At 43.0% G+C, this 24,185-nt stretch overlaps 3 protein-coding genes across 3 annotated transcripts in view; all 3 read left to right on the plus strand.

Moving 5' to 3' along the window:
- LOC110618221 overlaps positions 1-3,618 on the plus strand; it is a 28,948-nt gene extending 25,330 nt beyond the window's left edge. Inside the window, exons 2-3 of the mRNA XM_021761345.2 lie at positions 2,468-2,592; positions 2,758-3,618. Coding sequence (XP_021617037.2) covers positions 2,468-2,592; positions 2,758-3,601 — 969 coding nt within the window. The 3' untranslated portion in view covers positions 3,602-3,618. The remainder of the gene's footprint in view (positions 1-2,467; positions 2,593-2,757) is intronic.
- Positions 3,611-5,660, plus strand: LOC122725096. The gene is made up of 2 exons (XM_043961712.1): positions 3,611-5,412; positions 5,502-5,660. The coding sequence occupies exons 1-2, from the start codon at positions 4,567-4,569 to the stop codon at positions 5,613-5,615; spliced, it is 960 nt and encodes a 319-aa protein (XP_043817647.1). The 5' UTR covers positions 3,611-4,566; the 3' UTR covers positions 5,616-5,660.
- LOC110617385 lies at positions 3,641-4,414 on the plus strand. The gene has a single exon (XM_021760128.2). The coding sequence runs from the start codon at positions 3,641-3,643 to the stop codon at positions 4,412-4,414; it is 774 nt and encodes a 257-aa protein (XP_021615820.2).
- Positions 5,661-24,185: the final 18,525 nt, after the last annotated feature.

Raw genomic sequence — 24,185 nt, forward strand, 5'->3', positions numbered from 1 at the left:
AGGTGAGTAGAATAAACCTTTATGTTTTAAAGCAAATAAATTATAAAGTTTTGAGCATGTTCATGCATCATGGATGCCATGTGATGATTTTAGGTTGTATGCATTAGAACCCACGAATATGTTGCATTGCATTTTATGATGTTGATGCGGATTGGTTATTGGATGATCCTTTAGTCCTCATATGATATGATGATGTTACGGCATGATATGGTATGGAAGTCCAGGTTGACCCATTCTACGTCCCTGGCACTATGCAAGAGAAAGTCCAGGTTGACCCATTCTACGTCCCTGGCACATTGGAATGTTATGATATGTTATGTTTAAGAGAAAGACCGGTTGACCCATTCTACGTCCCGGCACTTTGGAATGTAGAGGACTATTGGTGACAATACCATCCTTGATGTGATTTACCTGTGATGTGATGCATTCCATGATAGCATGTATTTTTAAATGTTTTAGTATTCTACTCACTGGGCTCTAGTAGCTCACCCCTTTCCCTAATCCCCTAGGGTTGCAGGTACGGGCTAGACAGAGAAGTCAAGATGAATGAAGTTATGTGTATGTAATAGATAGAATGTGGACATGATAAGTTGTATAATGATGTAAAAGTTATGAATAGTTATGTCATGTATATGTTGATTTTGATATTGAGGTTTAGAAATTGTGCTTGACCGAGTTTGTATAGTAATCTCTTTTGTAAACATGATCTATGTTTTATGATGCTTTTGTAACCAAACTCTATATATATGATGTCACCCCATTGGGGCACTGTTGGGACTCCAAAGAGGAGTTGATGTTTATAACCATGTTATGTATAGTGCATGCACAGGTTATGTTTGGTGAATGAATGAATGAATGAATGTAAAGAAAAGTTCAAATTTTTATATATGTTGTTGATCATGTATGGGATTAAACAGGTTTACAGGCTATATGTCAGGCTTGCTACGGGTCCCGACGGCCTTAAGCCGATCTGGATCCTAGCGCCGGTAGCGGTCCGATTTTCGGGTCGTTACAGAATGGTATCAGAGCCCTAGGTTCATATGGTCGGACCTAGAGTGTCGGGCTCATAGAGGTTATAGAAGGTCAAGCACAATAGGAAGATCATGTCCACTAGGATAGGATGTGGAGTCCTGTCTTGCATGATGATGTGAAATGCCATGATTATATGCATGTGCATTAATGATATGTGATGTATGTGATGCGGGTTCATGTGTGCTCACATGAACCATATGATGCTAATGTTTTTGTGTGATGTGCGCTGTTTTTCAGAAAACAGGATGAGAGGAACTCGTCGATCAGCAAGATTGACTGGAGTACCATCTGAGGATGAGGGCACGAGCGCCCGTCCTCCTGCATTGCCTAGGGCAATGTCAAGCAGGTCTAGCAGAGAAAGAGCAGTAAGAGACCCTAGAAGGTCTTTGGATCTGGGTAGAAGCAGATCAGTAAGGGGAACAGTTCAGGGGGGAATGTCAGAGGATATGGGGGATGAGATGGATGTGGACCAGAGGAGGGATGGCAGTTTAGGAGTGAGCATGTCGGAAGAGGGAATGGGAGAGTCCCAAGGAGGCACCTAGGCCTCGGGATTTGTTCAGCCACCTTACTACCCACCCTTCTCACAAAACCCCGGGTATTCGATGGGAGGCACATCGGACTACCATAGCTTTAACCCTTATCCCACACAGATGCCATACCCATCTTACTACCCACCATACCCACACTACCCCATGTACCCACCTCCACCTTACTATCCAGGTACAACAAACCCTGCCCCAGGGGATGCTGCACCTCCTCCTCCACCAGCAGAACCCACAGTTCCAGAAACCCCAGTACCTAAGCCTAGCTCATCTGATGGGAGCAAGGTCAAGATGACCGACTACATGAAGTTGGGCGCTCCTCAGTATGAAAAAGGGGATGACCCGTTTGTATATCTTGAAAGGGTCAAGGTGATTATAGATGAGATTGGGGCGGATGACAGTAGAGCCATTCAGATGGCTAGGTTCACGCTTAAGTGCAAGAAGGCACGAGAGTGGTTTAAGAATTAGGGTAATTTATGATTTAGTCCCTGGGTATTGCCATTATTAACAAGTCAGTCCCTGTATTTTCAGAAACCTATTAAAACGTCCTTATATAATCAAAACGTTAACAAATCAGTCCTTCCATCCACTATTACCCTCTTTTCCGTTAAAAATAAGATGAAAAGACCAAAATAACCTTAGTGTAGCTTTTCCCCAAATCGATAATTTCTCTTCTCAAATCCCTATCCTCTCTCTCTCTTCTCCCGAAAATGAAACCTCTGTTCCGAAATCCCTAATTTCTCTTTTCTTTCCAAATCGATAACCTCTCTCTTCCTAAATCCCTAACTTTCTGTCTTCTCCCAAGTCGATAACTTCTCTTCTCAAATCTCTAACTTCCCTCTTCTTCCCTAAATCCTCTCTTCTCGATTTTGTTGGTTTTTATCGAAGAGAAGTTGGGTTCTGTCGAAGAGAAGTTGTGGTTCCGATTTTGTTGGTTTTTATCGAAGAGAAGTTGGGTTCTGTCGAAGAGAAGTTGTGGTCCCGATTTTGTTGGTTTCTGTCAAACAACTGGGGAAAGGTAACTTTTTGTGCTTTCTTTTATTTTTTTTTTCTTTGGATGTGTGATTATAATATTTGTATTATAGTAAAACATGTGGGTACCATTTACTGTTACTGATAGTTTTAGTGTATTTTTTTTCAGGAGATTTTGACTAATTAAAGAATGTGTGATTCATGTGTGCAGGTCTGAAAACATGGCTGTGGAAGAGAGATTTACTGTGGTGTTGACATATGAAAACAAAACCGATTCTTTATATAATGTCCCTATTGCAAGGTATTCGTACATATCCTTGTTGTCTGATGTTTATAAGTTGTTTAACATAGCTGCATCATTTGTTTCGTTTGTTACTGGTAGTGGGATGAGTGTAGAAAATGATGATGATTTAATGTTGGCTTTTGAGTTGTACAAACATAGTCATAAATTGCCTTTGACTGTACACGTAAAGGGGGTCCCTCTGAACACTGAGATGTCTGATGATGACGATGATGATGATGATGTTTGTATTATTGGTGAGAGCAGTGATACTGGTGAGGGTAGTAACCTTGGTGAGGGTGGTAATACTGTTGAGGATATTAACCTTGATGATGCCTTAGGTAGAAAAACTCCCCCATTAAATAGGGATGTGTCCACAAGAGGTAAGGGCAGGAGTGTGCCATTAAGAGGAAAGGGAGGAAGAAGCAGTTTTACTAGAGGTAGAGGGATAAGACAGGAAAGTGTTAGTGAAAGTGGGCAGTTAGGGGGAGGGGCCAATGAATCACCACAAATTGATTCTGAAAGTGATGTATCATTCAATGAAAGTGAGGTTGGAGATGATTTACCTGAAGAAGTTATATTTGACAATGAGATTAGTACTGAGGAGTCAGATGGGTTATCAGGTTATGCTAGTGACAATGACAAAGAGGTTGAAGATAGTGAGAATGAGTCTTATGATCCAAATAATAGAAAGAAAAAATATATTGATCCTTATCATGGCATGTATGATCATCCCTTCCAACACAATGAAGGGGAAGAGATTTTGTTTAAATAGGGCCAAGTTTTTAAGGACATTGTAACTTTGAGGAATGCAATGAGAGATTATGCTATTAAGGGGGGATATGATATTACAAGAGTTAAAAATGACTCTACTAGATTAACAGCTAAGTGTTCCAGTACAGGATGTCCCTGGAGGTTTCATGCATCAGTTTTGTCTGACCAAGTCACTTTCATGGTTAAGACTCTACATGATGAGCACACATGCATAAGACCATTAAGAAATGAAAATTTGAATTCAAACACTAAGTGGATAGTAGAAAAACTTAGGGAAAAGCTGAGGGCAGACCCTGACATGAGTTATGAACTCATGCAGCATGAGTTGATGGGAAAATGGGGTGTGGAAGTTCCTGTGTGGCAATTATATAGAGCTAAGTGCAAGGCTAGAGATGAGAACATGGGCATGCATTGTGAAAGTTTCCAAAAACTTAAGAAATATGTCCATTATTTGCAAACATATAACCCGGGTACAGTTGTAAAAATTCAGCCAGCTCCAAGGGTTAATGAAGATGATCCTTTTGTTTTTCAAAGAATATGGATTATGTTTGATGCTATAAAGTCTGGGTTTGAGAATGGTTGTAGACCCTTTATAGGATTAGATGGTTGCCACTTGAAGGGTCCATATGGAGGGATTTTCCTAGTTGCAGTCATACTGGATGGAAATAGAGGTGTGCTACCTCTTGCATTTTCTATAGTTGAAGCAGAATGTGGTGATAGCTGGACATTTTTCCTAGAGAATCTTTATTCTTGCATTGGTGGAGGAACTGATGCTAGGCCTTTAACTATTATGTTAGATAGGCAAAAGGTATGAATTAATATTCAATTTTTTTTTTTAATTTAGCATATTGAACTATATGCTATTAATTTAAGTTACTAACTATTTTTTTGTTGTAGGGACTCATTGATGCTGTCAAAAATATATTTCCCAATGCATCTCATAGAGTTTGTTGTAGGCATTTATACATGAATTTCAAGAAAGAGTTCCCTGGACTGATGCTCAGAGATGATTTTTGGAATGCTGCAAAGAGTACTCATTCTTATGAGTTTTGGCTTCACATGAAGAATTTGAAGCCCAAGCGAGATCAAAAGCCATATGACTGGTTGATCAACATACCATTCAGTCAATGGACTAGACATGCATTCTGGCCTGAAGCTAAGTGTGACAATTACACTAACAACATGACCGAATCATTCAATGCATGGATAGTGAAATTGAGAGGTTTGCCTATTATCAATATTATTGAATCTATTAGGCAGAAATGTATGGTTAGGTTGCATAGAAGATTTGCTAAAGCTCAAACATGGGAAGGGATAGTTACACCAAGAACAAAGAAAGTATTGAATAAAATCATTACTGCCAGTAGGTTTCTTAAGTTGCTCCCTGGTAGAAATGAAGAGTATGAGGTTCATGAGGGTCCATGTAGGTTTGCTGTTAGTTTAGCTAAAAGGACATGCAGTTGTGGATGGTGGGATATAAGTGGTTTACCATGCAAGCATGCTGCTAGAGCAATTGCATATGTTAGGGGCAATATTGAAGAGTTTTGCCATGAATATTACACTGTGCAGTGCTATTCAAGAGTTTATGCAGGTGCCATACATCCTGTTCCTCAAACTGAGCTTGAACCTGATAATGAACACCCATCAATGTTGCCACCTCCTTTGAGGAGGCAACCAGGAAGGCCAAGGAAGGCTAGAAAGAGAGATCAGAGTGAACCACCAGCAAGAGGAAAGAGGACAGCAACTGTCACTTGTGCTAGGTGCTTACAAACAGGCCACAATAAGAGAACTTGTCAATATGCTGCTGTTGGGGTAACTATACCTTTGTTTGCTTGCATATAATGAATCTATTTTAACCTTTTTAACCTTTTTAACATTTTTATGTATTTCTCTAATTGTAGGCAAATATGGCTGCAAGTCAAAAGAAGAGAAAACACACTACTGCATCAGGTGCGGGGACTTCAAGAGGGGTTAATACTAATCAAGTGGGATCAAGTGGTGGACCAACTATCTAAAGGAGCCTTTGGAATATCAAATGATCTTTTTGAGAATGTTGTTAGTTGATGGAATATAATTTGTACATTTTGGGAAAACATGTATTTTGGGGCATTGGATTGAGCTTTTTGTCTATTTGGAAATATTGTAAATCTGTGCACAGATTCTTTTTTGGGAGTTTATCATAGATATTGGTACAGTGCTACAGATATTGGCCTTACTTGACCATTAAAATGGCAGTAATAGATGTATGACATTGTAATGATCAAGTCTGATTTTGTAAAGTCTCATTTTGTAATACATATTTGAACAAAAAAGACATATTAATGAAGTTATGCCTTTAATTTCATTTGCTCAGCTCCAATTTTATTCATTGTGCATTTATAAAATTTGTTTGTACTTGATATTAAGTTACAGTTGGATAAATGTAACATTATCATCACTCTTCTATTACTTTTAATTTTACAACTTCTAAGTCCATCTATTTAAGTATTTAAAATTTCTCCGTCCTTTAAGTTTTAACGTTTACAATTTTTTAGTCCTTATATATTAAATTTCGAAACTATTAGGTCCTCCAGTTTTGAATCAGTACAACTGTTTGGTCCTTCATTTTAACTATTCACTTACGAGAAACTAACATGCTAAAATTCCACTCATCTAACTTAGATAAATAGTACAGAATTCATTCATACATAAAGAAAATACTACAATCTGGTTCAACATAACTTCTATCTTCTGCAGCTTTATATAATGCATCTAAACAACTTTTTATGGTGTTTTTACAGCAAACACTATCAAGAGTAACAATATAATTATCTTACAATTCTTCATCTGGTTCAAAATAGCTTCAATCTTTTGCAGCTTTACATGTAATTTTTTGGTCTCTTCATTAATCTTCAGCAACTCTTCTTTAATCTCTGCAATCGTTCTTGATAAGTTGGCCTTGAATACCTCTAACCCTTCACCTATACTGTTTGATGTTGGAGAGTTCACATTTGTTGGAATGCACCACCCAAGAAATGACCCACATTTGTTATCTCGACAGTAATAATACAGCTTGTTTGGATTACTAGCAGATTCAGATATGCGAACCCCCGCTCTTTTTCCACAGCAGCAATTCACATTCATGTAACCACCATCCCAGCTTCCCATCGATCCGCTGATGCCAGACATTCTCGCGAAGATAGAATGAATCCTTTAGGTGCTTGATCGTCGGCTATTATGAACGAAACGGAGGTGGGATCCTTTCAGTGCTTGATCAATGTTGAAGATAGTCTGCCGAGAGATGATGGAGTATGCTGAAAAGGGTAAAATTGGAGGTGAGAGAGTAAAGGGAGGATTGTCTGCTGAGAGATGATGAGAGGTTGCTTCTAGGGTTGTAATCGGACTGTTATGGCAAACCCACCCATACATTTCTACTTAATAGGGATTGAAAAGGGTAAAATTGAATTTTTAAAATATTCTCTCTCCTTTTCATCTTATTTTTAATGGAAAAGAGGGTAATAGTGGATGGAAGGACTGATTTGTTAACGTTTTGATTATATAAGGACGTTTTAATAGGTTTCTGAAAATATAGGGACTGACTTGTTAATAATGGCAATACTCAGGGACTAAATCGTAAATTACCCTAAGAATTATGTGAACCCGAAGGTGGACAGCATGTCTTGGGAAGAGTTTGCAAACGAGTTTGCAGGATGGGCTTTCCCTGATAGCTCAAGGGAATTGAAGATGATAGAGTTTGAACAGTTGAGGCAGACTGATGATATGAGTGTGGATGAGTTCACAGACCGATTCTTGGAGCTGTTGCCATTTGCAGGGCAAAATCTTGACTCAGACCAGAAAAAGTCAAGGAGGTATATCATGAAACTCCACTCCAGATATTCCTCCTTGATCCAGTCAGCAGATAGGGAGAGCTTCCATGCCATAGTGGATATGGCCCGGAAGATGGAGGCCAGTGCCATCATTCAGGGGACAGTTAAACAGTCAGTGGCACAGCCCTCTGATTCTAAGACCCCAGGCTCTTCTTCTCTGAGTGCAGCAACTTCAGGCAGCAAAAGGTGGGGTAACACCACTAGGAAGCCAAAGAAGAATAAGTTCTGGAACAAGATCAAGTCCGGTCTGGGACTAGGGAGTCGCTCAAGCTCTGGTGTGGATAATGCAGTTTGTGCAAGGTGTGGTAAGCCACACAAGGGAGTTTGCCGGGCTGGGACAGCAGCCTGCTTCAGATGCAGGCAAGAGGGACACATGGCTCGGGAGTGTCCTAGGACAGTACCTATGGCTTAGTCCCAGCAGACAGCTTCAAGTAGTGTAGCGCAGCCAGCAGCTCCAGCCACGACTCAGGCCAGTGGCAGAGGCAGAGGGAGAGGGTCAGCCTCTTCTTCAGCGAGTTTCAGAGGTGAAGGTCCATCAGCTCCAGCACGGATCTTCACGATGACTCAGCAGGAGGCAGATGCATCTAACACCGTGGTGGCAGGTAACTTAGTCATTGGTTGTTCAGATGTGTATGCCTTGATGGACCCTGGTGCATCTCATTCTTTTATTGCACCAAGAGCCGTTCAGAGGTTAGGATTAATGGTCTCTGGGTTAGAGTGCCCTCTCTGGGTCAGTGGACCCAAGTGTGATCCATCAGTGGCAGAGTCAGTCTGCCAGTGCAGCCCAGTGTTTGTTGAGGGAAGATGCTTGTCCGCCGACCTGGTGGTTCTAGATTTGACTGATTTTGACGTCATTCTAGGGATGGACTGGTTATCTACCCATGGTGCTACCTTGGACTGCAGGGACAAGGTAGTCAGGTTCAGAGGTCAGGATGGGTCAGAGGTTGTCTTTAGGGGAGACAGGAGGGGTACACCTAGAGGTCTGATATCAGCTCTTCAGGCTCGTAGGTTGCTTAGGAAGGGATGTTAGGGGTATTTGGCTCATGTGAGAGAGCTTAGCAGTCAGGTTAGAGAGCCCACCTCGGTGCCAGTGGTCAGAGAGTTCTTAGATGTGTTCCCAGACAAGCTGCCAGGTTTACCACCTGCTAGGGAGATAGAGTTCGAGATAGAATTGATGCCTGGAACCCGACCGATCTCTATCCCTCCCTACAGGATGGCACCAGCAGAATTGAAGGAATTGAAAGAACAGTTGCAAGAGCTGGTAGAAAGGGGCTTCATCCGACCGAGTACCTCACCTTGGGGTGCTCCAGTTCTATTTGTGAGAAAGAAGGATGGATCCCTTAGACTTTGTATCGACTACAGGCAGTTGAACAAAGTCACTACCAAGAATAAGTACCCATTGCCAAGGATCGATGATCTATTCGACCAGCTAGCAGGAGCGGGTTGTTTCTCCAAAATAGATCTGAGATCTGGGTACCATCAGCTGAGGATAAGAGAGGAAGATGTGCCAAAGACAGCTTTCAGGACCAGATATGGGCATTTTGAGTTCCTTGTAATGCCGTTCGGGTTAACCAACACCCCTGCAGCATTCATGGATCTCATGAATAGAGTGTTTAGCCAATACCTGGATCACTTTGTTATTGTCTTCATAGATGATATTTTAGTGTATTCCAGGAATGCAGAGGAGCATGCCCATCATCTGAGGTTGGTTTTGCAGACCTTAAGGGAACATGGCTTGTATGCCAAGTTCTCTAAGTGTGAGTTCTGGCTGAGGAGCATTTCATTCTTGGGGCATGTGGTGTCGGAAAATGGAATAGAGGTAGACCCCAAGAAGGTAGAAGCTGTGGCTAACTGGCCTAGACCCACTTCAGTGACAGAGATCAGGAGTTTCTTGGGTTTGGCAGGTTACTACAGGAGATTTGTCCAGGATTTCTCCAAGATTGCAGCTCCTCTGACCAAGTTGACCAGGAAGAATCAAAAGTTTGTGTGGACCAACCAATGCGAAGAGAGTTTTGAAGAGCTTAAGAAGAGGTTAACTTCAGCACCAGTGTTAGCTCTGCCATCTAGTGATGAAGACTTCTCAGTCTATTGTGATGCGTCCCGTGTGGGATTGGGTTGTGTGTTAATGCAGAATGAAAGGGTGATTGCTTATGCTTCTAGACAGCTGAAGAAGCATGAGTTGAATTACCCCACACATGACCTGGAGATGGCAGCAGTAATCTTTGCACTCAAGATGTGGAGGCACTACCTCTATGGGGTTAAATGTGAGATCTTCACAGATCATAAGAGCCTGCAGTACATCCTGAGTCAAAGAGATTTGAACTTGAGACAGAGAAGATGGGTAGAGCTGCTGAGTGATTATGATTGCAAGATTCAGTACCATTTGGGTAAGGCGAATGTTGTGGCAGACGCCCTAAGCCGAAAATCACTCGGCAGTTTATCCCACATATCGGCAGAGAGGAGGCCTGTAGTGAAGGAGTTTTACAAGCTTGTTGATGAAGGTCTTCAGTTGGAGTTGTCTAGTACAGGTGCTTTAGTTGCCCAGATGAGAGTGGCACCCGTGTTTCTGGAGCAGGTGGCTCAGAAACAGCATGAGGACCCAGAGTTAGTGAAGATTGCCAGGACTGTTCAGTCGGGCAAGGATAGTGAGTTCAGATTCGACAACAAGGGGATCCTCCGCTATGGGAGTCGTTTGTGTGTACCAGATGACATAGGGCTAAAGGGAGACATTATGAGAGAGGCTCATAATGCAAGATACAGCGTTCACCCTGAAGCCACCAAAATGTACCAAGATTTGAAGAAAGTTTATTGGTGGCCAGCTATGAAGAGAGAAGTGGCACAGTTTGTGTCAGCCTGCGAAGTGTGTCAGAGGGTGAAGCTGGAACATCAGAAGCCGGCTAGAATGCTTAACTCGCTACCTATTCCAGAGTGGAAATGGGAGAATATAGCTATGGACCTCGTAGTGGGGTTACCGGCGGCGTCCAACAGATTGGACTCCATATGGGTGATTGTGGACAGACTCACCAAATCTGCTCACTTCATCCCTGTCAGGAGTGGCTATTCTGTGGACAAGTTGGCACAGGTGTATGATGATGAGATCGTCAGGCTGCATGGGGTTCCTATTTCAATAGTGTCCGATAGAGGGCCCCAGTTCACCTCCAGATTTTGGCGGAGTCTGCAGAACGCCATGGGTACCAGGTTGGATTTTAGCACTGCTTTCCATCCACAGACGGACGGACAATCAGAAAGGACCATCCAGACAATAGAGGATATGCTCAGAATGTGTGTGCTGGACTTTGGCAGTTCTTGGAGGCAGCATCTACCTTTGGTGGAGTTTGCCTACAATAACAGCCATCATGCTAGCATCGGGATGGCTCCATATGAAGCTTTGTATGGGAGGAAGTGAAGATCACCTGTTTGCTGGGAAGAAGTTGGAGAAAAGGCCTTGGCAGGGCCTGAGCTAGTAGAGATTACCAGCAGGGTAGTACCCATAATCAGAGAAAGGATCAAGACTGCTGCAAGCAGACAAAAGAGTTATGCAGACATCCGCAGAAGACAGGTAGAGTTTCAGGAGGGGGATCTGGTATTGCTCAAGGTGTCTCCTATGAAAGGAGTGGTTCGCTTTGGGAAGAAAGGTAAACTAGCCCCACGATACATCGGACCCTTTGAAATCTTGCAAAAGATTGGGAATGTGTCGTACAAGCTGGATTTACCTGCTTCAATGGAAAGAATCCATCCGGTTTTCCATATTTCCATGTTGAGGAAGTTTGTGTCAGATCCGGGCAAGGTTCTTAGTGAGCCTGATGTGGAGATCCAAGAAGATCTCACTTATGTTGAGCAGCCAGTACGGATCATAGACACCCAAATCAGGAAGCTGAGAAACAAGGAAATCCCAATGGTGAAAGTCATGTGGAACCACCACAATTTGGAAGAATGCACTTGGGAGACACGGGAGTCCATGCTCCAGCAATACCCTTATCTTTTCTAAGGTTAATTCCTTGTGAGTTCATGTGCTTGTATGTATGTTTTGTTTATGCCATGCTATGTGTTAGTTGGTGAACATTCGGGGACGAATGTTCTTAAGGAGGGGAGAATGTAATACCCGGCTAGACTCCGGTATCAGAATTCCTACCGTCCGGTGGAATCTCGGGTGTCGGAGACCTCTAGAAGGGTAAAACTATGTTTTCATAAAATGTTTTAATGTGTTTTATGTTTTAAGCATGAAAGAAAATGAGTTTTTGCATGAAAACAACCTTGGAGGAAAACTCAGGTTCGGCCGCCGAACATGCATGCGTTTCGGGTGTGCCTTAGGCCCCCGAAAGCATAAGTGAGGGAAACCAGGTTCGGCCGCCGAACGTTATGTTCGGCCGCCGAACATGGCATGCATGCAGAGGCACTTTCGGCTCCCGAAAGTGGCCAGGCCAGCCACCTATAAAGGGGTCCTTTAGCCGAAAACGGGCGAGCTTTTCTCCCCATTTTCGGCCAAGGTGAACTCTCCGCCATCCCTCGCCGATTTTGAGTTCCTTCCTTCAAATCTTTCTCGATTTTCATTAGTTTTACCCTTGTTTTGAAGGTTTTGAACATTTGAGCAAGTTTTGGAGCTTGGAGGTTCAAGGAACTCTCTCTCTCCCATTTTCCGAGCTAGGGTCGTTCTCCTCTTGATCTTCAACAGGTAAGGGCCGATCTTGAGCTTATGGCATGTTTTAAGTAAGTTTTAAGTAGATCTATGGGGTACAATGCATGTTTAGCTTATGGTTAGGTTTATGGGTTCATGTTATGTTTTGGACAATGTGGATGTTTGATGTGTTGTAGATGGGGTTTAAGATAGTTTGAAGCCCCTAGGAACTTGTATGCTTGAGTACGTATGTTGTAGATTAGGAAAAATGCATGTTTGGATGGTTTTGGGAGGCAAATGTGCATGAGGAGCCAAGTTTCTGCCCTTTGGCAGAAACCAGGTTCGGCAACTGAAGGACTTTCGGCCGCCGAACCTGCCTGGGAGGCCAGCCTTTCGGCTGCCGAAGCCTGCCCCCAAAAGAGGACTTTCGTCTCTAGAGGGCAGTTTTGGCCGCCGAACATGCATGAGTTTTGCCTCTGTCTGGGAGTTTCGGCCGCCGAAGGTGCCGCCGAACCTGCCTGACTTTCGACTCTAGAGGGACTTTCGGCCGCCGAACCTGCCGCCGAAAGTGCCCTGTCTAGCCTTCCTTTGCATGTTTTTCTATGATTGTTTCATGATGTTTTAGGGGGTTTTTGGGGAGTAGTTTAGAGTTATGTTCATGTATGTTTGGTCCCTCATTTGAGTCCACCTGTGTAGGTTCGGACCCGAGGAACCGAGGACCCCAGCAGTGAGTCAGCTGCTTCAGTCATTGTCAGAGCTAGCTGAGGTGAGTAGAATAAACCTTTATGGTTTAAAGCAAATAAATTATAAAGTTTTGAGCATGTTCATGCATCATGGATGCCATGTGATGATTTTAGGTTGTATGCATTAGAACCCACGAATATGTTGTATTGCATTTTATGATGTTGATGCGGATTGGTTATTGGATGATCCTTTAGTCCTCATATGATATGATGATGTTACGGCATGATATGGTATGGAAGTCTAGGTTGACCCATTCTACGTCCCTGGCACTATGCAAGAGAAAGTCTAGGTTGACCCATTCTACGTCCCTGGCACATTGGAATGTTATGATATGTTATGTTTAAGAGAAAGACCGGTTGACCCATTCTACGTCCTGGCACTTTGGAATGTAGAGGACTATTGGTGACAATACCATCCTTGATGTGATTTACCTGTGATGTGATGCATTCCATGATAGCATGTATTTTTAAATGTTTTAGTATTCTGCTCACTGGGCTCTAGTAGCTCACCCCTTTCCCTAATCCCCCAGGGTTGCAGGTACGGGCTAGATAGAGAAGTCAAGATGAATGAAGTTATGTGTATGTAATAGATAGAATGTGGACATGATAAATTGTATAATGATGTAAAAGTTATGAATAGTTATGTCATGTATATGTTGATTTTGAGATTGAGGTTTAGAAATTGTGCTTGACCGAGTTTGTATAGTAATCCCTTTTGTAAACATGATCTATGTTTTATGATGCTTTTGTAACCAAACTCTATATATATGATGTCACCCCATTGGGGCACTGTTGGGACTCCAAAGAGGAGTTAATGTTTATAACCATGTTATGTATAGTGCATGCACAGGTTGAGTTTGGTGAATGAATGAATGAATGAATGTAAAGAAAAGTTCAAATTTTTATGTATGTTGTTGATCATGTATGGGATAAACAGGTTTACAGGCTATATGTCAGGCTTGCTACGGGTCCCGGCGGCCTTAAGCCAATCTGGATCCTAGCGCCGGTAGCGATCTGATTTTTGGGTCGTTACAAAGGTAGTCAGGTTCAGAGATCAGGATGGGTCAGAGGTTGTCTTCAGAGGAGACAGGAGGGGTACGCCTAGAGGTCTGATATTAGCCCTACAGGCTCGTAGGTTACTCAGGAGAGGTTGTCAGGGGTTTCTAGCTCATGTGAGAAAGTTGGATAGTCAGGTTAGGGAACCCGCCTCAGTGCCCGTGGTCAGAGAATTTCCAGATGTCTTCCCAGACGAGCTTCCAGGACTACCACCTGTTAGGGAGATAGAGTTTGAAATAGAATTGATGCCTGGAACCAGACCAATCTCTATCCCTCCCTACAGGATGGCACCAGCAGAGTTGAAGGAGCTAAAGGAGCAGTTGCAAGAGTTGGTAGACAAGGGTTTCATCTGACCGAGTACCTCACCTTGGGGTGCTCCAGTGTTGTTTGTGAAAAAGAAGGATGGATCCTTGAGACTTTGTATCGACTACAGGCAGTTGAACAAAGTCACTACCAAGAATAAGTATCCGTTACCTAGGATCGACGATCTATTTGACCAGCTAGTAGGAGCAGGTTGTTTCTCCAAGATAGATCTGAGATTCGGGTACCACCAGCTAAGAATCAGATAGGAGGATGTGCCGAAGACGGCATTCAGGACCAGATATGGGCATTATGAGTTCCTAGTAATGCCGTTTGGGCTGACCAATGCCCTTGCAGTATTCATGGATCTCATGAACAGAGTGTTTAGCCAGTATCTGGATCACTTTGTTATTGTCTTCATTGATGATATCTTAGTGTATTCTAGAAATGCAGAGGAGCATGCCCATCATCTGAGGATGGTTTTGCAGACCCTGAGAGAGCATGGCTTGTATGCCAAGTTCTCCAAGTGTGAGTTCTGGTTAAGGAGCATCTCGTTCTTGGGGCATGTTGTGTCAAAACAGGGAATTGAAGTGGACCCTAAGAAGGTGGAAGCTGTAGCTAACTGGCCTAGACCCACTACAGTTACAGAGATTAAGAGCTTTCTGGGTTTGGCAGGTTACTACAGGAGGTTTGTTCAGGACTTCTCCAAAATTGCTGCTCCTATGACCAGACTAACTAAGAAGAATCAGAGGTTCGTGTGGTCTGAACAGTGTGAAGAAAGTTTTGAAGAGCTAAAGAAAAGGTTGACGTCAGCACCAGTGTTAGCTTTGCCTACTAGTAATGAAGACTTCACAGTGTTTTGTGATGCGTCCCTTGTGGGACTAGGTTGTGTGTTGATGCAAAATGAGAGGGTAATTGCTTATGCTTCTAGGCAGCTGAAGAAGCATGAGTTGAATTACCCTACACATGACCTAGAGATGGCGACTGTGATCTTTGCACTCAAGATGTGGAGGCATTACCTGTATGGGGTTAAATGTGAGATCTTCACAGATCATAAAAGCTTGCAGTACATCTTGAGTCAGAGAGAGTTGAATCTGAGGTAGAGAAGATGGGTGGAACTGCTTAGTGACTATGATTGCAAAATTCAGTACCATCCGGGTAAGGCAAATGTTGTGGCAGATTCCCTAAGCCGGAAATCACTTGGCAGTCTATCCCATATTACAGCAGAGAGGAGACCGGTGGTGAAGGAGTTCTATAAGCTCATTAATGAAGAGATGCAGTTGGAGTTGTCTGGTACGGGTGCTTTGATAGCCCAGATGAGAGTCACACCTGTGTTTCTGGAGCAAGTGGCTCAGAAATAGCATGAGGACCCCGAGTTGGTGAAGATAGCAAGAGCAGTCCAACCAGGCACGAATGAAGAGTTCAGATTTGACAACAAGGGGATCCTCCGCTATGGGAGTAGATTATGTGTACCAAATGACGTGAGTCTGAAAGGTGACATTATAAGTGTAATACCCGGCTAGACTCCGGTACCGGAATTCCAACCGTCCGGTGGAATCTCGGATGTCGGAAACCTCTAGAAGGGTAAAATCATGTTTTCATAAAATGTTTTAATGTATTTTAAGGTTTTAAGTAAGAAAGAAATTGAGTTTTGAATGAAAAAGACCATGGAGGCATTTCCAGGTTTGGCCGCCGAACCTCAAGTTCGGCCGCCGAACGTGGGATAGTTTAGAGGGGCACGTTAGGCTTTCGAATATGGCTCATGTTTGGCCGCCGAACCTCATGTTCGGCCGCTGAACATGCATGCGTTTTGGAGTTGCCTTCGACTTCCGAAGGTGGCCTGGCTTGCCACCTATAAAAGGACCCATGGCCGAAAAGGGGCGAGCTTTCTCCCCTATTTTCGGCCAATGGTGAGTCCATGCTCTCCCATGGTTGGTTTTGGTTTTCTTCCTCAAATCTTTCGAGTTTTAACAAGTTTTCACTTGGTTTTGAAGATTTTTGAAGCTTGGAGCAAGTTTTGGAGCTTGGAGGTTCAAGGAGCTAGATTTCTCCCATCTCCAAGTTAGGATCATCTTTCTTCTCGATCTTTAAGAGGTAAGCCTAGATCCTACCTTTTTTGTATGTTTTAAACAAGTTTTATGAAGTTTATGGGGTAGAAATGCATGTGTAAGTAGTTGATTGCATGTTAGGGTTAATGTTGAGTTATGAGTAATGTAAGTTACTTGAGTTGCCTTTTGTGTTTGTGTTGGGGTTTAGGATAGTTTGAGACCCCTAAATGCCTATTTGCTTGTGTATGCTTGTTGTAGAATAGGTAATGCATGATTGAATGGTTTGGGAGGCAAAATGTGCATAGAATGGCTGAGTTCTGCCACTTTGGGAGAACTCAGGTTCGGCAGCCGAAGGACTTTCGGCCGCCGAACCTGCCTGTGGAGGCAAGCCTTTGGCTGCCGAACCCTGCTCCCCAAAGTGGACTTTCGGCTCTGGAAGGGAGTTTTGGCCGCCGAAGGTGCCGCCGAACATGCATGAGTTTCGTCTTTGGAAGAGACTTTCGGCCACCGAAGGTGCCGCCGAAAGTGGCTGAGTTTCGGCTCTGGAGGGACTTTCGGTCGCCGAACCTGCCGCCGAAAGTGCCCTGTTCAGCCTTCCTTTGCATGTTTTCAGTGATTGTTTTAAGGTGTTTTAGGGGGTTTTTGGGGAGTATTTTAGAGTCATGTTCATGTATGTTTGGTCCCTCATTTGAGTCCACCTGTGTAGGTTCGGACCCGAGGAACCGAGGACCCCAGCAGTGAGACAGCTGCTTCAGTGTCTTGTCAGAGCTAGCCTGAGGTGAGTAGAATGACTCTTTATGTTTCAAAGTAAATAATGAAAGTTTTAGCATGATTCACGCATCATGAATGCCATGAGATATATTAGGGTGTTTGCATTAGAATTCACGAATATGTTGCATTGCATATTATATTGTTGATGTGGATGAATGTTGGATGATTCTTTAGCCCGCACTATGATATGATATGATATGAGATAGTGATGATACGGTATGAAAGACTAGTGAGGCCCATTCTACGCCCCTGGCACTATGTAAGAGAAAGACCAGTGAGGCCCATTCTACGCCCCTGGCATATTGGAATGTTATGTTATATTATGTTAATGTAAGAGAAAGACCAGTGAGGCCCATTCTATGCCCCTGGCACTATTGGAATGTGTAGTGGGCTATCGGTGACAAGTTCATCCTTGATGTGATTTGTCTGTGATGTGATGCATTCCATGATAGCATATGTTTTAAATGTTTTTATTATTCTACTCACTGGGCTCTAGTAGCTCACCCCATTCCCTTAATCCCTCAGGTTGCAGGTACGGGATAGAATCAGGAGGTCAGCAAGAATAAGAAGTCATGCTTTATGTAATAGCTAGATGTGGACATGAAAATGATGTAATGTTAAGTATAGTACAGTAATGTAATGTATTGATGTTTATTGAAGTTTAGAGTTGTACTTGACCCTAGTATGTCGGTTAATCCCTTTGTACATGATCTATAAAATGTTTTATTAATGTTTATGTAAACCAGGCTTTATGTATGATATGTTGCCCCATTGGAGCATTTGATGAGGGCTCCAATGTGGGGTTTTAGGCTTATGAGTTGTGCATGCACAGGTTAAGCTTGGTAAATGAATGAGAAAGTTCAAAATTTTTATGGTTATGTTTGATCATGTATGGGATTTAAAAGGTATACAGGATGTATGTTAGGCTTGCTACGGGTCCCGGCGGCCTTAAGCCGACCTGGATCCTAGCGCCGGTAGCGGTCCGGTTTTCGAGTCGTTACAATAAGGGAAGCTCATAATGCTAGATATAGTGTTCACCCTGAAGCCACCAAGATGTATCAAGATCTGAAGAGAGTTTATTGGTGGCCAGCTATGAAAAGAGAAGTGGCACAGTTCGTGTCCGCCTGCGAAGTATGTCAGAGGGTGAAGCTGGAACATCAGAAGCCGGCTGGAATGCTTAACCCACTGCCGATTCCAGAGTGGAAATGGGAGAATATAGCTATGGATTTCGTAGTGGGGTTACCAGCACCGTCCAACAGATTAGACTCCATATGGGTGATTGTGGACAGACTGACCAAATATGCTCACTTCATCCCTGTCAGGAGTGGCTATTCTGTGGACAAATTGGCACAGGTGTTTGTTGATGAAGTGGTCAGGTTGCATGGGGCTCCTGTTTCAATAGTGTCAGATAGGGGACCCCAGTTCACCTCCAGGTTTTGGCGGAGTCTGCAGAATGCTATGGGTATCAGGTTGGACTTCAGCACTGCTTTCCATCCACAGACTGACGGATAGTCAGAGAGGACCATCCAAACAATTGAAGATATGCTCAAAATGTGTGTGCTAGATTTTGGCGGTTCTTGGAGGCAGCCTCTACCCTTGGTGGAGTTTGCCTACAATAACAGCTATCATGCTAGCATAGGAATGGCTCCATATGAAGCTTTGTATGGAAGGAAGTGCAGGTCACCTGTCTGCTGGGAAGAAGTGGGAGAACGGTCCTTAGCAGGGCCTGAGCTAGTAGAGATCACCAGCAGAGTAGTACCAATTATCAGAGAAGGGATCAAAACTGCTGTGAGCAGGCAAAAGAGTTATGCAGATGTCCGCAGGAAGCATGTGGAGTTTCAGAAGGAAGATTTGGTGTTGCTCAAAGTGTCTCCTATGAAAGGGGTGATTCGTTTTGGAAAGAAATGTAAGCTATCCCCACGGTACATTGAACCCTTTGAAATCTTGCAAAAGATTGAGAATGTATCGTACAAGCTGGACTTACCTGCTTCAATGGAGAGAATCCATCCAGTTTTCCATGTTTCCATGTTACGGAAGTTCGTGTCAGATCCGGGCAAGGTTCTTAGTGAGCCTAATGTAGAGATCCTAGGAGATCTCACTTATGTTGAGCAGTCAGTACGGATCCTAGACACGTAGGTCAGAAAGCTGAGGAACAAGGAAATCCCGATGGTGAAAGTCCTTTGGAATCACCATAACATAGAAGAATGTACCTGGGAGACACGGGAGTCTATACTCCAGCAATACCCTCATCTCTTTTAAGGTTAGTATCTATGTGTTGTTATGTGTTTGTGTGTGTGTTATGCCATGTAATGCTTGTTTGGTGAACATTCGGGGACGAATGTTCTTCAGGGGGGGAGAATGTAATATCCGGCTAGACACCGGCATCGGAATTCCTATTTTCCGGTGGAATCTCGGATGTCGGAAACCTCTAAAAGGGTAAAATATATTTTTCTAAAATGTTTTCATGTGTTTTAAGGTTTTAAGTAAGAAAGAAATTGAGTTTTTGAAAGAAAAGCACCAAGGAAGGAAAGCCAGGTTCGGCCGTCGAACATGGTGAAGTTTAGGGAGCACCTTTGGCCCTTGAAGGTGGTCTGACCAGCCACCTATAAAAGGCCTCATGTCTAAAAATGGGCGAGTTTTCTTCTCCATTTTCGGGCAAAGGTGAGTCCATACCCTTCCATGGTTAGTTTTGATGTTTTCCTTCAAATCTTTCAAGTTTTTAACAAGCTTTCATCTTGTTTTGAAGTTTTAAGCTCAAAATCGAAGTTGTGAAGCTTGGAGACCTCCGAAACTCGTTTTCCCCAAATCTCCAAGTTGGGTCACGCCTTCTCTCGATCTTCAAGAGGTAAGCGTCGATCCTCACCGTCTTTGATGTTTTAAGCAAGTGTTATGAAGGGTTATGGGGTAAAGATGTATGATTAGGCTAGTTGTAAAATGTTAGGGTTTATGTGAGTTAAATGATGAAATGTATATTTATTGTATGCTAAATGTTGATGTGGTTGGGGTATAGGCTAGTTTTAAGCCCCTAAATGCTTAAGAATGTGTTTATACATGTTTTTGCATGAGTTGGTTTGAGTTGTGAGGTTTGGTTGGCTGAATGTGTGTGAGAGGCTTGGGTTCTGCCATTCTGGAAGAACTCAGGTTCGGCCGCCGAACCTGCCTGTGGAGGTGGTTTGGCAGCCTAAACTTGCCCCCGAAAGTTTGGACTTTCGGCTCTGGAGTGGAGTTTCGGCCGCCGAACCTGCCGCCGAAGGTTGGTGACTTTCGGCTCTGGACAGCCTTTCGGCCGCCGAACCCTGCCCCCGAAAGTGCCTGATTTTCGGCTCTTGAGGGACTTTCGGCCGCCGAAAGTGCCCTGTTCAGCCTTCTTTTGCATGTTTTCTATGATTGTTTTATGGTGTTTTAGGGGGTTTTTGGGGAGATGCCTAGAGTTATATTAGAGTATGTTTGGTCCCTCATTTGAGTCCACCTGTGTAGGTTCGGACCCGAGGAACCGAGGACCCCAGCAGTGAGATAACTGCTTTAGAGTCTTTCCAGAGTCAGCCTGAGGTGAGTAGAATGGATCTTTATGTTTCAAAGTAAATAAATTTTGAGCATGTTCATGCATCACGAATGCCATGTTATATACTAGGTTGTTTGCATTAGAATTCACGAATATGATGCATTGCATTAATTATTGTTGATGTGGATGGTTATTGGATGATCCATTAGTCCTCGATATGAGATGATATGGTATGGTACGGAAGTCCAAGTCGAGGCCCATTCTACGCCCCTGGCACGATGTAAGAGAAATTCCAGGTCGAGGCCCATTCTATGCCCCTGGCACATTGGAATGTTATGTTATGTTATGTTATATTAAGGGAAAGACCAGAGGCCCATTCTACGCCCTGGCACTATTGGATTTTGTAGAGGGTTATTGGATTTTGTAGAGGGCTATTGGTGACAAGTCCATCCTTGATGTGATCTGTTTGTGATGTGATGCATTTTATGAAAGCATAGATTTTAATATATTGTTTTACTATTCTGCTCACTGGGCTCTAGTAGCTCACCCCTTTCCCTTAATTCCCCAGGCTTGTAGGTTCAGAATAGATTGGGAGGTCAGCAAGAGTAGAGGCATAATGTATCTAATAGTTTAGTTGTGGACATGAAAGATAATATAATGTATAGTAATGTAAGACATTGTATAGATTTGTATTGAGGATTAGTATTGTGCTTGACCCTAGAGTTTATGGTTAATCCCTTTTGTTCATGATCATTGTGTAATGTTTTATTTAATGTGATATAAACCAAGCTTGATTAATGTAATGTTGACCCAACTAGAGCATTTGATGAGGGCTCTAGTATGGGAATTTTATGTATTCAGTTTCAGTGCATGCACAGGTCGAGCTTGGTGAATGAAAAAGTTTAAAATTGTTATGTAAATATATGATCATATATGGGATTTATCAGGTATGACAAGTTGTATGTTAGGCTTGCTATGGGTCCCGGCAACCTTAAGTCGATCTGGATCCTAGCGCCTGTAGCGGTCCGATTTCGGGTCGTTACAAAGACAATAACAAATTAATCCAAAAACTGCCTGAAAACTCTATTCATGAGATCCATGAATACTGCAGGAGTATTGGTCAACCCAAACGACATTTCTAGGAACTCATAATGCTCATATATAGTCCAAAAAGTTGTCTTAGGTACGTCTTCTTCTCTAATTCTCAACTGATGGTACTCAGATCTCAAATCTATCTTAGAGAAACAATCGGCTCCTGCTAGTTACACAAACAGATCATCGATCCTAGGTAAAAGATACTTGTTCTTAGTAGTGACTTTGTTCAACTGCCTGTAGTCAATACAAATTCTTAAGGATCCATCCTTCTATTTCACAAAAAACAATGGAGCACCTTAGGGTGAGGTACTAGGTTAGATGAAACCCTTATCTACCAACTCTTGCAATTATTCCTTTTGCTCCTTCAACTCGGCAGGTACCATCCTGTAGGGAGGAATAGAGATGGGTTTGGTTTCTGGTAACACTTCAATTTCAAATTTCAATTTCAAACCCTATTTTCCTATCAAGTGGTAAACCTAGCAGGTCGTCTAAGAAAACATCAAGAAAGTCTCTAACCAAGGGCACTGAATTTAGTTCCCTAACTTGACTGTCAAACTCTCTGACATGAGCAAGAAATCCCTAACAATCCCTCCTAAGCAACATATGAGTCTATAAGGCAGATATCAAACCTCTAAGCATACCTGACTTGTCCCCTCGAAAGACAACCTCTAATCCATCTTGTTCTCTAAACCTAACTGCCATGTCTCTACAATCTAAAGTAGCACCATGAGTAGAGAGCCAATCCATTCCTAGAATGATGTCAAAATCAGTCAAATCTAGAACCACAAGGTCACCTAGAAGGCACCTATCCACAACTATAACTCGACTGAATTGACAAACTGACTCTGTTATATATGGATCACACTTAGGCCCACTGACCCAAAGAGGGCACTTTAGCCTGAAAGCTATCAAACTCAAACTACTTATGGTTCTCAAAAAAATAAAAGAATGAGAGGTATCAGGGTCCATAAGAGCAAACACATCAGAACACCCAATAGTGAGCTTACCTAACACCACTGTGTTTGATGTGTTGGCCTCTTGCTGTGTCATAGTGAAAATCCATGCTGGTGCTGAAAGACCTTCTCTTTGGGAAGCTATTGAAGAATAGGTCATCCCTCTTCCTCTTCCTCTTCTTCACCCTCTGCCCTAAAATGTGGCTAAAGCTGCTGGCTGGGCTACACTGCTAGAAGTTGTCTGTTAGGACTGTGTCATCCTGGTTGCATTGGGACACTCATGTGCCATATGTCCCTTTTGTCCACATTTGTAACAAGCTGTAGTCCCAAACCAACAAAGCCCTTTGTGCATTTTTCCATATCTTACACATTTAGAGCTATCTGAACTAGAACTTGAACCACTACCCATTCCTAGACTAGACTTCAACCTATTCCAGAACTTATTCTTCTTAGTCTTCTTAGTGGACCTATTCCACTTTCTACTTCCTATGATGGCTGCACTTAGAGAAGAGAGATCAAATTTTTGTGTACTCGAGGCCTTAGAACCCGATGATTATGCCACATGTTGCTCCATTGTTCCTTGAATGATGGCACTAGCCTTTATCTTTCTAGCTGCATCCACTATAGTATGGAAACTCTCTCTCTCTGTGTGGCTAAGATCAGGGAGAAATACCTAGAGTGGAGTCTCATGGTATACCTCCTAGCCTTCTTCTAGTAAATGTTATAAGCCTGATCCGTATACTGGAGCAACTCTAGAAACTTATTTGTGTATTCATCTACACTCACCTCTTGAGTCTGCCTTAACAGCTCAAACTCTATCACCTTTAACTCCCTTGAACTATCTGGAAAAGACCATCCTACAAACTCATTTGCAACTGTTTCCAAGGTAAGCTGTCCACTTTTGATTCCATATAATTCTTGAACCACTCATTTGCCTTTTTACACTTCAGAATGAACCCTGTCATCTGAATGGTTCTACTATCGCTGGCTCCTAACTCATCAGCTATCATTTTCACTGCTTTGATGCACTCAAATGGGTCATCACCCTCCATATACTTAGGAGCACCCAACTTTAGATAACCCATCATTTTTACCTTACTCCCTGCTGATGAGTTAGGTTTGGGTGGTTAGATTTCAGGAATTACTAGTTCAGTTGGAGGAGAAGGTGGTGGTGCAACACTCCCTGGGTTAGAGTTTTTCGGATTCTGGTTGTATGGTGGAGGTGAAAACATAGGGTAAGATGGATATGGTGGGTAGTAAGGAGGATAGGGCATGAATGAGAGGCACAGATGGTAGCTAGAGTAATGCGATGAACCTCCTATCGGATACCCCGGTCCTTATGGGTAAAGCTGGTACTGAGGTGGATAAGCGGATCCTGAGGCTTAGGCACCTCCTATTCCTCCTTCAGACTCTCCTTCACCCTCTCTTTCAAAGCTAATACCCAAACTTCCATTTCTCCTTTGATCATCGCCCACTGATTTCCTAACATGTGCAAACATCCTACCTAGATCTGTTCTTCTTCTGTTCACATCAAAAGACCTTCTAGGGTCCCTTGACGCTTCTCATTTATTACTTCTACTTGTCCGTGCTCTTAATGGAGCAATAGGGAAAAGGGCATCCATACCTTCATTTTTAG

The sequence above is a fragment of the Manihot esculenta genome, chromosome 11 (genome assembly GCF_001659605.2).
Source record: "Manihot esculenta cultivar AM560-2 chromosome 11, M.esculenta_v8, whole genome shotgun sequence".
NCBI lineage: Eukaryota > Viridiplantae > Streptophyta > Magnoliopsida > Malpighiales > Euphorbiaceae > Manihot > Manihot esculenta.

Excerpts from the sequence above, each read along its gene's own strand:
- LOC122725096 (XM_043961712.1), top strand. The coding sequence starts at position 4,567 with ATGAATTTCAAGAAAGAGTTCCCTGGACTGATGCTCAGAGATGATTTT. Across the intron at positions 5,413-5,501 it reads GTCAATATGCTGCTGTTGGG|GCAAATATGGCTGCAAGTCA; the intron begins GTAACTATACCT and ends CTCTAATTGTAG.
- LOC110617385 (XM_021760128.2), top strand. The coding sequence starts at position 3,641 with ATGAGAGATTATGCTATTAAGGGGGGATATGATATTACAAGAGTTAAA.